The sequence below is a fragment of the Tupaia chinensis genome, unplaced genomic scaffold (genome assembly GCF_000334495.1).
Source record: "Tupaia chinensis unplaced genomic scaffold, TupChi_1.0 Scaffold143787_1, whole genome shotgun sequence".
Taxonomy (NCBI): Eukaryota; Metazoa; Chordata; class Mammalia; order Scandentia; family Tupaiidae; genus Tupaia; species Tupaia belangeri.
The window spans coordinates 210,425-227,735 of NW_006203636.1; the positions used below are offsets into that span (position 1 = coordinate 210,425).

General features: G+C 37.7%; 1 protein-coding gene across 1 annotated transcript in view; it reads right to left on the bottom strand.

The window, feature by feature from the left end:
* The window catches only part of FRK (fyn related Src family tyrosine kinase), a 109,197-nt gene that overhangs the window by 38,298 nt on the left and 53,588 nt on the right, over positions 1-17,311 (bottom strand). The window contains exon 2 of the mRNA XM_006164984.3: positions 11,027-11,148. Within this exon, the coding sequence (XP_006165046.1) occupies positions 11,027-11,148 (122 nt within the window). The remainder of the gene's footprint in view (positions 1-11,026; positions 11,149-17,311) is intronic.

Genomic DNA, 17,311 nt, shown 5'->3' on the forward strand with positions numbered 1-17,311 from the left:
AGATACCAGGCTCACTTGCATGACAGCTGGTGTCCCTCTTTCAAGAATCACAGGTGGATATAAGGTAACATGAAAGACTTTGTGGAGGAGTTTTAACATGACCATGGAGGGTAGAAATGTTAAGATGGATAAGAATTAATGTGTTTTGTAAAGGAGAGTTACTGGAGGCTTTTTACTTTTTTAGATAAAAGAAACAAAGGACATATAATGACCAATTACAGTGCATAATCCTCTATTGTATCAAAAATCAAATAAAGAGCCAGAAAGAACATTGGAAATATTTGAGTATGCTCTCCATAATAGATGATATTATTGCATTTCATGAATTTGCCTTGGTTTAATAATATTGTGATAAGGGAGGAGAGTGTCCTTATTCATAGCCTATACAAGTTTTCAGAGTTAAAGTGACATACGTGCAATTTATACACACACATACATGCATACACTTACATATAATGGGAAGAAAATGTCACAAGGTGTTACCAGATGGTGAATTTATGTAAAAGTATGTGATTATCAACTTTATCAATAAAGTTAGGCAAAAAGTACACTTTTCAACTTTATCCATAAGTTAGGAAAAAAGAAAGCCTGCATGTTTATTTTCTATTTTGCGATTTAATGATATGAAGGAGAATTCTGAAGTCAATTCCATTTTCATTCTTTCGTGATGATTTATTTTTTCCTAGATGCTCACAGAATTTTTTCATTTATCCTTCATATTAAAGTATTTTGAAAAGATATCCTAAGTAGGGATCTTTACATTACTTTGCTTGAGTCCTTTCAATCTGCACACACAGATTTTCTTTTTAAAAGATCAGGACATTTTATTTCCTGCTATCTATTTAACTACTTCTTGCATTTAATTATTTAATAAATTGCAAAGAAATATCTCCTCTTTAAGCACTATCTATCCTCAAAGGTTTCATCACTTTTCTTCTCTTGTCAGACAGCGTCTGGAGTACGTTGCTCATAGCACTCAGCGCTTCCCTGCAGAGACCATCTTGCTGTTTGCTATCTCTCATCTATTGCATGTCATGCTGCTTTTGATGCCTAAGTTCATAGAATTTATGATTTCTTATATTTTATGATTTCGAATCAAATGCTTTAAATTTTTTTCTGTTCCCTTCAGTGAATAGGTCTCAAAAATATGATTTTTTTTTCCTAACATCTTTGGGTTACTGTTTATCATCTCACACTACTATGTTTTCTCAAACTATGTCTCACAGAAAAAGAAGTACTCCTATGACCAAATGGTTTGGAAATTTCTGGGTTGAAAGCTTCAATTTTTCACCCTAAGACTTTCAGAGCATTTAACACGCTTTGTTGTGTCAGGACAGCGAAATGTTATATAGGATATTCCTCAAACGCATCTAACTTCTGAGCCCTGGCTTCTATGAAACACTGTTGGCTTATCAAAGAGCTCATGTTCTGGAACATAAGTTGGGAAATGCTGTTACCGAGTATGTAGAATCTCATAATTTTTTCTCTTCCTTTTTTAAATATTCATCTTTAAATGAAAAGAAACTGGTGTTTAGGAAAAACAATTTCCACCTGTGTTCCTCCTGTTCATTTTAATGAGGGGCCTTCCCTCTGCTAGCTCGTATGTACAGCAGGGCTGCTCAGTCAAGTCTCTGCACACATTGTCAATGTCTAGTCAACATCAGCCCCTCATATGGCTGGAGAACGAGTGGGTGTTCAATTCCGCTGGCTTGCTGGCTGACAGTAAGGAACCAAATTAAATGTTTTGAACTGAATTCAATTGCTATGGTCTGAATGTTTTTATCCCCCACCCCCCTTACCTCTCCTTCCCAATTGTATACTGAAGCCCTAATTCCCAGCATGATGGTATTTGAACATAGAGTTTGGGGAGATAATTAGGATTAGATGAAGTCATGAGAGTGGAGCCCTCGGGATGCGATGAGAGCGCTTGTAAGAAGAGGAAAAGACCTGCCATGTGAGAATATAGCAAGAAGGTAACTGTCTATGAAAAACAAAGGGGGCCTTCACCAGACACCAAATATGTCAGTACCTTGATATTAGATTTCCAAGCCTCCTGAACTGTGAGAAATACATGTCTATTGTTTTAAACCACCCAATCTATGATATCTTGCTATAGTAGCCCAAACTGATGGAGACGTCATCACTGAGTGTTTAATGTGTGGTTGACCAGAAGAATATGTGAAATCGGCTTTGAGAGGGCACTGCTTTTATTTCTTCCTCTCTGTGAGGTCCACTTCACCTGCCAGTCTGCAACCCATTTTCATTGTCTGTCATCTCTCACCCTTACCATGTTTGCTGTCCCACTCACTTGGATGTAGAAAAGGACGGGGCTATGCAATGGATGCCTGAAGAAGGCCCAGATCACAGAGCCAGCTCTACATAGGAGGGCAGAGGCTATCTGGTTTCCTGGTAACTGTGCATCCTGCCTCTCTAAGACAAGGGCACACACACACAACAGGTCAGAGCATTCTCCCACCTTCTTAAATAGCCTTGATTTGATGTGAAAGTCAAAGTCTCTTCCAGTCTTCTACAACATCTCAGTTAACCTACATCTCCAAAGTAGCTGGGAAAATATCTACCCAGATGGTTACAAAACAATGATGGACAGACTTAATGCACTGGGCTGCTATTACTCCATGTCTTAAATATGTCCTTGAAGAGTTGAACTGAAAATAGAAGGGTGCTCACGTCGTTGACTGCTAGCAAATGCTCTCTTAACTTGGAAACTCAACATGTGACAGATGTAAATAAAGGATTGGTTCAATTTGTCAGCTGATAAAATGACGAGAAAAGGGGGGGGAACAAGGAAATGCAAGAAGTCATGAATTACAAAAGATGACGATTTTACTGACTTCCATATGACTCATCAATTTCCTATTTATGTATTGAACATCTGAAATTGATTATTATAAAGTTACATTAATAGGGCAATAAATGCAATATTTCTTTGTTGTACTTTTCTTTAAGGAGCTCAAAATGCCAATAGAAAAAAGTTTTAAGTAAATAAAACAAGGTAAAGGCCAGAAGGTGGCATGATGGTTAAGGGGCTGAACTCCCACATGGCTAATCAAGGTTCAAGTCCCAAACCTGGCTGCTTGAGAATCATGCCAGGCACATGTGCATATGTGCCTCAAATCCCAGAAAGACAATGGAGGAGAAGGGATTGTGGTATGACCACCCCCCGAGGAGGTTATTTCTCTTCTTCTCACTGTCTCTATCTCCAGCTACAGCAAAAATCTGAATGGGGGGGAACAAAAAAAATTTAAATAAAACAAGGTATGCAAAAAAAAGAAAAAGAAAAGGATACTTAGATGGTCAATATGAGGGGTTCACGAACAAACAGCAGAAGCAATAGAAAACAGAGTACAAGCCCCATAAAGAAACACTAGCAATAGATTTTCTATAAAATATTTCTCCATGAGCCAGTGCCCTGGAGAAAAATTCTTTTCCTGTGCATCTGTGTATGTACCCATGTATACAGACACAAACACAGATATATGTACTACATAATAAAAATATTAATTTAACTTTCTAGAGTATTTAAAACATTTGAAATATAACCTATCAGTAGTAATGTTAAGAAAAGGCAGCATATATCATAACTCACAAAATAAGTCACTTGCTATTACAGGCAATGATATTTGCAATTAAGCTGAACACAACTAAATTATGACTTTAATTAAAAGGCATTTTATAAGATGGCACCAAACACGTTTAAAATTTAATACATTTTATATGAGATGCTGGGGTTATTAACATAAAATTTTCTTTGTGCAGCATGTGCACTTTTTAAAAAGCAAAACATCTTCAACCAATAGCAAAATGCTTCCAGAATCCACAGAAGGTTCACTGCATAATACATTCAAAAGGCATTTTTCCCAGTCATTTAATATTTGTCCATACTTGGGATCCACAATTCTATTTACATTCATCCTTAATAGTAAGAACGTTACTGACAAACTCCAGTGCCCACAATGTCCACATTGATTCTAAATGAAAAATGAGTGGGTATTCAGGGGACTTGCAAGTGAAATGAGGAGCCTTTTACCTATGCCCAGAGCCAGCTTAGAATGAGTCAGCAGATCTCCAAAGTTTGGGAGTAATAATGACAGCTGAGTGGTCTGAGTTTGGGTCTGAACTCTGTGTCTAGCAGAGAGAGAGAGAAGGTCATACTAACAAGTGATATATCCTTTTCCAATTCCAATTTTGTTTCCTGTACAAAGTCTTATGACCTGAAAATAAAACCTGACCTGTCAAGATGTGAAACTGTCTTTCTAAAATAAGTCTAAAACACAGCAGGTAGAAGGATTATTTGTGATCTTATATGGTCTAGACTTCAGAGGTTTAAGAAAGTGACCATGGCCTTGCTTCTCGTTGCTCTTTGTAGACTGCAGCATAAAGAATGAATGCTTGGGTGTCTACCATGTTTACAAAACTGCAGTGGGAACTATGGAGACAGAGAAGAAACATGAAACAGAGAGCAATAAAAATGTGTCTTCTGCTCAAGCAATTTATAATCCAGTTTGAGAGGTACATTTTTACAGACAGTTAAAGAATTCCTCATAAATATAAATGAATCTCTGGATATGTACATTCAACATGAAAGAGGCATACAAGGTCAATATGAGAGGATACACACCTTTCCTAAAGAAGCTAATGTTATTCTCATTACTTTCTGAATTGCCTTCAGAATTAATTTATAAGGCATGCAGAAATTCTTTGGTATCACTCCGGTTAGCCATTCATATTATTCAGAAAGTTGCTTCAGATAAAGCTGGCCACTTCCAAGAACCAGAGGTGCCCTTTATGATCACACAATTTCCTAAGCTAAGAGATATCCCTAAATAGCTACTAAAGAGATATTCTTTCTATAAAGGCTCTACCATTTGTCCAACACTTTGAACAATAGCACCCAGTCACTTTGAAGGCTAAAACATTGACTTGGTTCCAAAAATTCTACTGTATTTTAAAATTAAATCATATCACTTTAGAAAAGCGACTTCCCAGTAATCACAAACTATTATTATAAAAGTCTTGAGGCTAGACTGTGGTGCAAGAATACAACACAAAGCTCTGCAAGGCTGACCCACATGAAAGACTGAGTTCATGGCCAGACATCTCCCTGTGTATGCCTAGCACGCACATGCCCATGATCCAGGGCTGGTTGAAGTTGGGGGTAAAGCACTATCCTCTACCCTTCTCAACACTCCACAAAACACCAGATATACTCACAACTCTCTACACTTGCCTTTGCCAGAAATAATCACTTGTGCACTACCACATTGTAGCATAAATTGATACAGAACACAAATGCTCCCTCCCTGGTGAAACCTTCTACCATTTGTCCAACACTTTGAACAATAGCACCCAGTCACTTTGAAGGCTAAAACATTGACTTGGTTCCAAAAATTCTACTGTATTTATTTTAAAATTAAATCATATCACTTTAGAAAAGCGACTTCCCAGTAATCACAAACTATTATTATAAAAGTCTTGAGGCTAGACTGTGGTGCAAGAATACAACACAAAGCTCTGCAAGGCTGACCCACATGAAAGACTGAGTTCATGGCCAGACATCTCCCTGTGTATGCCTAGCACGCACATGCCCATGATCCAGGGCTGGTTGAAGTTGGGGGTAAAGCACTATCCTCTACCCTTCTCAACACTCCACAAAACACCAGATATACTCACAACTCTCTACACTTGCCTTTGCCAGAAATAATCACTTGTGCACTACCACATTGTAGCATAAATTGATACAGAACACAAATGCTCCCTCCCTGGTGAAACCTTCCTTGACTCCTCCTTGGAGACTTTGCCTCCTCCCTCTTATATGGCAACAAGATAATTACAAGGCACCTTTCCTCTATACTGACTGCAGGTCCTGCACCTTGCGGGTCTTTGCCGCCCTTCACTTAGCAGAGGGCTGGAACACAGGAGGTGGTCTACATATTTGCTGAAGAAATGAACAAATATCTAAATGAAGAGTCAACTCCTAGATACACTATCCTGAATATTGTCAATGAGCTTTCTTACCTTATATCCTCAATGTAGCTGTTTTTCAACTATCTTTAATGCATTATTATTTCTCCAGATAGGATTTCACTGAAAATCAACCAGAAAGTCTCTCTACTATAAGTTTTTATATGCAGAATCACCTAAAGTAAAATTACCATGTACAATGCAGAATCTTTTCTGAAAAGCTCACCTGCAGCTCACTTTAAGCCCCTTAAAGGGCATATTCCTTAAAGTGTGCTTAAAACAGCAACAAAAATGTTTACAGGCCATCAAACATCAAATTAATATTAATGGTAATAAAAATGATAAATTCCCTTAAAAATAACTTACTGAAATCAAGAAATAGTCGAACTAGTTGACACACACTCAGAATTCTTTATTTTTCATCAAAAAAACAATTCACTACCAATGATAAATAACAGTAGGTCCCCTAAAACTACCTGTCATGTATCTAATGAAGACAGATTCTCTGGCTACTGCATAGAATATGTAATATCCGAAAGCGGTGCTGTAACTCACAGCTAATTAGCATCTGGCTGTTATGAGAGGTGTCATGGCCCTAACTCGCTTTTCTGATCTACTCAGACCTCACAAGAGCCGACAGCCATGCAAGGATCACAGCCACCCAATTAGCACCCACCCCAACCTGGGCTGCTGCTTCCTAGAGCCCACCCTATCGTCAATAAATCATGCTCCCTCATGATTCCATTCTCTGACAGCTGCAAGCCATGGCCGCCCAAGGAATAAAGACAATACTTCTAAGGAAAACTCATCTGAGAAAGACAGAGCTAGAAAAGGGATACTATTTGCCTTCCTTTTGCAGCATAGCAGTCAGCAAAACTGAAGACCATCAATTCTGACTGATTAAAGAGACAAGTGCACTAGGAAATAAACCCATGAGTGGAATATTTGAAGATTCTTAGTGATAATCAACAGTCAGCAATTGAGTTGTTTGTTTGTTTGTTTTAATGTGGATATATTGAAGACCTTTTTCTTTCCATTTTTTTCTCCTGTACAGCCTTACTCCTGGCTAATAGGAAAATTTTCTCTTCAGTAGAACATAATAGTATGCATTTACTTCATCCCCCAGTGAATACACAGCAATCAGATAATTTGTTTGAAAGACTCTAAATTGTTTGACTTCATTGAAAAAGAATCTATAATGATATGCTGGTCTCCAAGCAAGGCCTCCAAAGCTTCCTAAATCCAAAAGCAAGCTCTGTAGAGTATTCATAGCACACAGCAGACAATATCCTTGTAATTTTGTTCTAAGCCTGTAAAGCTATTTTGTTCCATAATATTCTACTTAGACAGTATTTCAAATGCTCACTGCAGCCTGGCATTATTCAACAGTATGACTCAGGTCATTCTACTTTTAGTTTATTTTCCTCATGAAAATATTATCCCTTCATATTTTTAATACTAATCTAAAACATTTGATAACTGCCACCTAGTTTAATATATAAAAACTGGCAAAAAGCAATTAACATGGATGCATTTAAACAAGAAATTCTTTCAGCTCTTCTTAAGCATAGAGATTTCAAAAAGATTCAGTTCTTTCTCTGAATACAATATTCTTATAGAAATATTCAAATATTCCACCTTAAAATATTTATCTGCATGGATGTCCACTGTATCATACTTCATAACAGCAAAATAATTGAAAATATCGTACAAAATATGAGATGAGTCAAAATAAATGATATATCCATACAATAGACAACTATGTGGCTTCTAGAAATAATAGTATAGAAATATGTTAAATACACGCAAAAATGTTCACAGGATACTATAAGACAGAAATAATAAAAATGGAGCCTGGATTTATACTATATACACATAGACAAATATGTGTGTGTATATAAACACATATATATACACATTATTTATGAGAAGATATTTCGCTTTCTGTGGCTGAGGATATGAGTTGTGTATGTGTATGTAAAAACATTTAGAGACTAAGTACATTTACTTAATCTATACCTAACAGTAAACATATTTTGATATTTAAAATCTATTTGCAAAAAAGTTATATTATACATTACCCTTCTTTGAGATGTTTTGTTTACATACACATTTTTATATGTCTTCATAATCAAGACTAAACTTATTATACATTTATTCATGTCACTTGTGGGTGTACAGGTGTGCACTCGTGAGTCTCACCCTGGTGGGGCACCTATTTTGAATGGCTAATGCCCAACCCATACTGGTCATTAAATATTTTTTTACCAACCTCGGTGTAAGCATTAAAAAGATAGGTAGAAACCTTTCAAGAATGGCAATCAGAAAAGCACTTTCTAACTTCACTATGCCACCTGCTGACCCCAAGTGTAGAGTTTTTAAGAAAGCTCATTCTTTAGTATTGCAACGTACACCTAAAAACAAATGCAGAAGTCATACACGTAAATATTTACAACTCTTAAAGATGTTCCTCGGGTCCTCTGTGCCTCTTTTTCGCAAGGCACTTGACTCTGCGCTGAAAAGCTATATTCGACCAAATTTTACATGTCATGGAGTTGATTAAATGTATTTGCATTGAGCATTTCAATTCACTTTCTATTTACCAGGCAAAGACAAGTGAAATGGAAAAGAAAATGTATTGTGGCAATATCAATTTTGACAACAGTATAACTTTCACTTCTTGCTTAGCATTTACCTAAAAGGATCCTAGATAATGTAAAAGTGAGAAAACGCCAGATGTATGTATTTTTCTTTTTTTATTTACTTTTTCTTTTTTATACTACATTTAATCACATATATCTTTACAGTGTATAGCATTTCTTTTTCTAGCATGATTACTATGCATATCAGTCAAGACAAAGACATTGCTATCCACATCAGCAGCAGCAAATAGCTTTCCATTTTTTTCAAAATTTTTTTTATTCTTCCTGTTTTTTCTTAACTTTCAATAGCTATACATCATTTAGTTTATAAAGAGAATTTACCTAACATGAAGTACTTCTCAGACCAGTCCAGTTGAGAATACTATACATGTTATCATCAACAGGTAATACACCATTTCTGTATCCCACAAATGTCATGCCTCTATTTTTTCTCTAAATGCTTCCTTTCTCCCTTCCCATTCAACACGGTGTTATCTATTTATTTTAATTTTGTTTTGGAGAGGTTTTTGCTATGGAGCGCATACACTCACCAGAAGGACAGAAAACAGAGAGACAGAAAGTGAGAAATCACCCCTGGGGGGATTGCCACGCCACAATCCCTTCTCCTCCATTCTCCTTGAGATCTTGGGCACGCACACCCATGCACCTGGTGTGAGTTTAAGCCACAGGGTCCCGGACTCGAACCACGGTCAACTACATGGGAGTCCAGCAACATAGCCATTACGCTAACTGCTGGTCCCAACACCGTGTTGTTTTTCAATTCATATCTAGAGTGCATATATTTTAATCTGTTTATAGAGACTTCAAGCCATAGATAATAATTTTTTGGCTAATTTTTTATATTGCTCTTGAGGGTACAGTAGATTTAATTTTCATGTTATTGTGAAGATAAGAAAAAGGTAAATTTTAAATTAACATATCCATGTTCCAACACCAGGTTGGTGACTACAGACTCTCAGACCCATAGTTGAATCACACAAAACAATGCCCTTACCTGAAAGGGAGAAATTTCCTTTCTGGCTTTCACTTTCTCTGATTAAAAAGGCACCTGTCTGATTTTCTGGATATAATAGTTGTTTTTCTGCATCTGTTCTTTTGATTGCTCCAAAGAACCACCTAAAAAGAGAGATATGTAAACTTTAATTAACCAATCAACTTTTATTTTTTAAAGAGCAACAAGTTTGGCCAAATGTTCAGTATGTTGTTAGTGAAACTATTACAGGCATAAATGGTAGCTTATACCATTTGAGATGATTTTTTGAGGATATCTGCAACCTATGCCAGGATTCAGTTAAAAAGATTTATAAAGTAGGGTCAGCTGCACATTGCTGGGGCAACATGAGAGGCCCCAGGTTTGGATCCCCGGATGACCAGAACGCACTGAGCACATCCACAATCCTGGATCATGGCACGATGAGGCCCTGTCAGGGGTGCCTCTCTAAATAAAGAAAGAAGCTCTGAAAAATGACAAAGCAGTGCAGCTCATGTTTACTACCATGTCTCTTCTCACACTGGCATTTCATGTGAGTAGTCCTGAGCCCTCCTCCCATCAAAGCCAAAGCCTCAGTGCAGGCCTGTGATTACGGTAAACCTGCAATATTCTAGGCTCTGAAATTATTCGTTGTCACCATCACATTTTCCACTGCTCTTCCTGTTTTTTCTTAACTTTCAATAGCTATACATCATTTAGTTTATAAAGAGAATTTACCTAACATGAAGTACTTCTCAGACCAGTCCAGTTGAGAATACTATACATGTTATCATCAACAGGTAATACACCATTTCTGTATCCCACAAATGTCATGCCTCTATTTTTTCTCTAAATGCTTCCTTTCTCCCTTCCCATTCAACACGGTGTTATCTATTTATTTTAATTTTGTTTTGGAGAGGTTTTTGCTATGGAGCGCATACACTCACCAGGACAGAGAGAAACAGAGAGACAGAAAGTGAGAAATCACCCCTGGGGGGATTGCCACGCCACAATCCCTTCTCCTCCATTCTCCTTGAGATCTTGGGCACGCACACCCATGCACCTGGTGTGAGTTTAAGCCACAGGGTCCCGGACTCGAACCACGGTCAACTACATGGGAGTCCAGCAACATAGCCATTACGCTAACTGCTGGTCCCAACACCGTGTTGTTTTTCAATTCATATCTAGAGTGCATATATTTTAATCTGTTTATAGAGACTTCAAGCCATAGATAATAATTTTTTGGCTAATTTTTTATATTGCTCTTGAGGGTACAGTAGATTTAATTTTCATGTTATTGTGAAGATAAGAAAAAGGTAAATTTTAAATTAACATATCCATGTTCCAACACCAGGTTGGTGACTACAGACTCTCAGACCCATAGTTGAATCACACAAAACAATGCCCTTACCTGAAAGGGAGAAATTTCCTTTCTGGCTTTCACTTTCTCTGATTAAAAAGGCACCTGTCTGATTTTCTGGATATAATAGTTGTTTTTCTGCATCTGTTCTTTTGATTGCTCCAAAGAACCACCTAAAAAGAGAGATATGTAAACTTTAATTAACCAATCAACTTTTATTTTTTAAAGAGCAACAAGTTTGGCCAAATGTTCAGTATGTTGTTAGTGAAACTATTACAGGCATAAATGGTAGCTTATACCATTTGAGATGATTTTTTGAGGATATCTGCAACCTATGCCAGGATTCAGTTAAAAAGATTTATAAAGTAGGGTCAGCTGCACATTGCTGGGGCAACATGAGAGGCCCCAGGTTTGGATCCCCGGATGACCAGAACGCACTGAGCACATCCACAATCCTGGATCATGGCACGATGAGGCCCTGTCAGGGGTGCCTCTCTAAATAAAGAAAGAAGCTCTGAAAAATGACAAAGCAGTGCAGCTCATGTTTACTACCATGTCTCTTCTCACACTGGCATTTCATGTGAGTAGTCCTGAGCCCTCCTCCCATCAAAGCCAAAGCCTCAGTGCAGGCCTGTGATTACGGTAAACCTGCAATATTCTAGGCTCTGAAATTATTCGTTGTCACCATCACATTTTCCACTGCCTCACTCACCCTACACTGCCTAAGTGTGAGGAGGCAAATGTTCCAATCAAAAGATTGTACACTTCACCTTAAAGTGTGAACAATTAAGGGTTTCTCCAGATATTAATTCCTTTCTTTTCTCATTTCCATCACTGCCTGGTCCCACTATAACATGAGATGGTTTTACTTGTATAGGAGGAATACACTGATCAAAAGGAAACTTTAACCAGCAGAGGGGTTGCATGACAGAGATATTTCAGCCCAGGAAGTACCTTCTTAGTGTCACCTCCACTTCTTGTCTTTACCTTTTTATTCTTACTATCCAAGAAAAATGAGTCAGGTACTGAAACATGGATTTGTGAATATGATGGACTACAACAAAGAATTATGAATCTTTAATATCCGCCGGTTTAAAACGTGTAACAAGTTGGCAGGAACAAATGTGATCTAATAAGAGGAAGCTGAGAATGTTTGCTTTTCACAAATGACCCCTCACTGGAGGACTACAGACATGACCATTATCATTGAAGTTTTAGGTAAAATATTGATCCTTTCAGGTGTTGTCTTTAAAAATGTAAACACTCCAAAGAAGGAAACACAGGCTTGAGGGAAGAAATACAGGTTGGAGGAGAAAATACGGCTCTCAAAAGTTAGCTCAAATTTGACTGACAGGTCATGGGTATTACAGACTGTGTAGTTCCAGCCTCGGAGGTGGTGACTTTAAGAACACACCAGGTGCATGTGTGTTTGTGCTCGAAATCCCAACAGGAGGGACAAATGAAGGAGAAGGGATTGCAGCATGACTATACTCCATGAGGGGTGCTTTCTTACTGTTTCTTTGTCTTTCTCCTGTGAGCACATATGCCCTCTGCCAAAAATAAAAATAAAAACACTACAAATGTAGTGTCCCGAGTCAGGGACCCTGTGGCTTAAACAAAACTACAATGTAATTCGCAAATTAAAATTTTAGAATTATGATTTTATCTCCCATATCTCATTATTCTCAAGAATAACCACTCGATTATATAAGCTTTATGGACAAGCACTACATTTATATTTTGGGTAACAAATACAAAGATGATGTGTCTCCGATACCCAATAGATGTATATGCAAGCAGTTTTTGTAAATCAAGTGATTAAAGATAAAGCAATTTTACTACATTTGCAGTGGAAACCTATGGTAACTTTTAAAAATCCTCTTCTGTCTCAATAATTTTGTGTTTTTGTATGATAGATTTATACGATTGTTTTATAAGGCAAATCATATCAGTATTAAGTCGATAGTAATAACAGAATAGATATAAATATTTGACTAGATGCGTAAATTTATTACCTGGAATTTTACTTGGCTGAGCTCTTACCGAGAAGCAAAGACTATAAATATTGTTTTTTGGCATTATAATCCCATCTGTCATACTCAAAAGATGACCCAGCAGCTATAGACTGTAATCTCTAGGGCATGGGCTGCTGGAGACTAATAGGCACACATCAGCTTGGTCTGCCCTCTGCACATGTGAAAATTGTTCCTTAATTTGAGGCCTGAGCCATTGGCAGGACTGTCAATCTTTTTAGTTCAGCCTTTAAGTGTCATTGCTGGCCCTGTGCTAACAGGGTACATACACCCAGGCCTGGTTCTCGGCCACCATTTTCAACCCTCTGTTTAAACTACTGTACTATACAGTAAACAGTCATCTGGGGATGTATAAAGCGTCATGGGAGAGTCACACAGATCAGTGATCTTTTTTCCTTTTTTTTTTTTTTTTTCTTTTGGAGAGGTTTTTTGGTATAGGGCACATGTGCTTGTCAGAACGACAGAGACAGAAAGCGAGAAATCACCCCCCAGGGAGGATTGCCACACCACAATCCCTTCTCCTCCATTCTCCTCTCAGGATCTTGGGCATGCACACACACGCACCCAGTGTGAGTTTAAGCCACCAGGTCTGGGATTCAAACTGCAGTCAGCTACGTGGGAGTCCAGTGACATAGCCATTACGCCAACTGCTGGTCCCCAGATCAGTGATCCTTAAAGTGTGGTCCTTGGATCAGGAGCATCAGCGTCACATACAAATTTGCTAGCAAAGAAAATTCTTGGATCTTACCCTGCAACTACTGAAACTAAATTGGAGTTAGCTTATTTATTTAATTTTTTTATATTTGCCAGAGGGTGTGTGTGTTTTCTGGAGAGAGAGAGAAAGAAGAAAAGAAAGGGGAAAAGCATCTCCCTCCCCCTCCCCCAATTGGGCATGAACACACACAGCAATCTTTTCTCCTCTATTTCTCCCTGCTGTTGAGATTTTGGGTACACACACGCACTTGGCATGTTTTTCACAGCCCAGTCTAGGACTCAAACCACAGAGGTCAACTCTGTGGGTTCCAGTCACCTTAACCACTGCCAGTGGCAGGCCCATGAATTAGAGTTTAATAAGGTTCCTCAGGTAAATCTGATGTATACAAAAGTTTGAGAACTACTGACATATGGGAATAGTAGAGAAATTAAAACTTTATACAAAACAGCTGAGAATAAGTTATAGTTTAGCACTGACATGTGAAAAAATATTCAAGAAAATTACACCACACCTACTCGCACACAGACTTCTTTCATTGATATTTAATGAAAATAAATCTTTATTACTATACTATATCATGCTATGAAAGAGATCTTGATATTATTGATAATAACCAAGAGAAAAGACCCATGATAACCCATATCCTGAAAGAGAGAAATGCTTCAATTACATAAACATAGACAAAAATAATAAATGCCTGTTTCAGATGAAAGGAGGAAGTGATTGAAATCTAAAATTTATTTTGCAAATATTTATCAAGTGTCTACTATGTGTAAATTCTGTAGCACTGACATAGAGAGATAGGTAAAACATTGTTGGATGGGGGACCAGCAGATGGCATAGCGGTTACATCACTGGACTCCCACATGGTCACCCTCAGTTCCAGCCCCGGAGGGGCTTGAAAATCACGCTGAGCATGTGTGCATGAGTGCCCAAGATCCCAGAAGGAGAATGGAAAAGGGACTGCAGCACTGCCATGGGTGGGGAGAGTGCTCACTTTCCCTCTTACTGTCTTTGTCTTTTGGGTGAGTGCATGCTCCCTAAGGCAAAAACTTCTACCAATAAATAAATAAATAAATAAATAAATAAATAGACAAAAGAAAGTGAAAAACTGTAAATTACAGAGAATAAAAGGAATATTATAGGTCTATTTATATTTTGAAAACCAACATTTTTATGTGCTACTCTGGAAATTAGTGAAAGATACTGAAAGTGATGGCAGAAGACTTTCCTTTTTTAGAAAGATTCTTGGTACAGAGTGTGTGCACTCACCAGACAGACAGAGAAAAAGAAAGTGAGAAATCGCCTCCAAGGAGATGGTCATGCCACAATGCCTTCTCCTCCATTCTCTTCTTGGGATCTTGGGTACACATGCATGCCTGGCGTGAGTTTTAACCCGCTGGGTCTGGGACTCAATTTACAGCTGACTACATGGGAGTCCAACAACTTAACCATTACGCCATTTGCTGGTCCCAGACTTTCATTTTTTTCTTCTCAATTTTTCTGTATGCTTGGATGTTTATATATAATCTAGTTAAGATCAATTTAAAATTTTTTAACATAAAAATCAAATGAATATCAGGAGTGTGCTTGACTAGAGACATTGATAGTTAGAATTGATACATTATAAGAAAGGGGGTTATGTAACAAATAATTATGGGTAGGCAGCAAAACAGATGGAAGAGCCACCATGACACGAAGGCTTCAGATTTGAAATAAGTGAAGGAAAAAATGCCCTGCAATAGATTAGAAGGCAAAAATACAATAACGTGGAAGATCTACAGCATCTCATTGGGAAAGTTATTTAACCTCCCTGGGCCTCAATATCCTCATTTGTAAGTTAGAATAATAATAATTACCTTGAATCCTTGTTTAGAAATAAAGAAAAATAAAAGTATGTAAAGTGCTGATGTCTGGGCATTTTCATACTCAAAAAAGAAGTCTTATTTTCAGAGAAATAACTTAAGGGAGAAATTATAAATGTGCTTTTAGACATGTTAGATTTGAGGTCATGATGGAACATGAAGGACTATGTGAGCATTGCCTTCTGTGTTTGCATTGAACACCTCATTCTAAGTGACTTTTGTGTCCTGCTTATCATTTTTGACAAAGACATGCTGCCACCAGGTGGCAGTAGGACATTTTACTAATTCCAAACGGCTAACAAGCTATAGTGTGATTAACTCAATATTCATTTTACAAAACAGACAGTGAGTTTTTTTTAAAAAGAGAATAGACGCCAGCAGATGGTAAGGAGGTTAAGGTGGCTAGATGCCACATAGTCAACTGTGCAGTTCAAGTCCCAGACCCAGTGGCTTAAAAAGTTACTCTGGCCTCATGTGCATGCATGTCCAAATTCCTGAGAAAAGAACGGAGAGGAAGGGATTTCAGTTGGCCATCTCCCTTGGGTGATTTCTCACATTCTGTGTGTGTGTGTGTGTGTGTGTGTGTGTGTCTCCCTGGCTAGCACACTATAGCAAACTAAAACAAAAAGACGATTTATGCAATGTTACTGAATATCAACATTTAATAACATAGATAGCAATCAAAATATAGAAAAATGACATATAAATGAATATGACACCCCCATTAATATTTTGTCACTTCATCTAAAGAGTCTTATCTATTCACAGTGCTTCCTCAGTGACTCTAAAAACAAAATAGGTACTTAAGATGCTCTCTAAGTCCAATCAGACAAAAGTAATTTCCTCCTACACATCTTTGAAAGAGAAAATCCATCTCCAGTACCTGCTGGTTAAAGTTTACAAAAACAAACGATTCTTTTCCTAGTGTTTCCCTAAAAAACAAGAGTTGGCCTTCAGCTACAGCAGATAGATCTAGAATAAATAAGCTTCTAAAACCACCCTTCCCCCAAGAAAAAGGTATGTTCTCCAAGAAAATGCAGAAAGGAAAATGGGTAGATAGACTTGACAAAGCATCCATGCAGAAGTTTCTGTGTTTGCATTGAACACCTCATTCTAAGTGACTTTTGTGTCCTGCTTATCATTTTTGACAAAGACATGCTGCCACCAGGTGGCAGTAGGACATTTTACTAATTCCAAACGGCTAACAAGCTATAGTGTGATTAACTCAATATTCATTTTACAAAACAGACAGTGAGTTTTTTTTAAAAAGAGAATATGGGCCAGCAGATGGTAAGGAGGTTAAGGTGGCTAGATGCCACATAGTCAACTGTGCAGTTCAAGTCCCAGACCCAGTGGCTTAAAAAGTTACTCTGGCCTCATGTGCATGCATGTCCAAATTCCTGAGAAAAGAACGGAGAGGAAGGGATTTCAGTTGGCCATCTCCCTTGGGTGATTTCTCACATTCTGTGTGTGTGTGTGTGTGTGTGTGTGTGTGTCTCCCTGGCTAGCACACTATAGCAAACTAAAACAAAAAGACGATTTATGCAATGTTACTGAATATCAACATTTAATAACATAGATAGCAATCAAAATATAGAAAAATGACATATAAATGAATATGACACCCCCATTAATATTTTGTCACTTCATCTAAAGAGTCTTATCTATTCACAGTGCTTCCTCAGTGACTCTAAAAACAAAATAGGTACTTAAGATGCTCTCT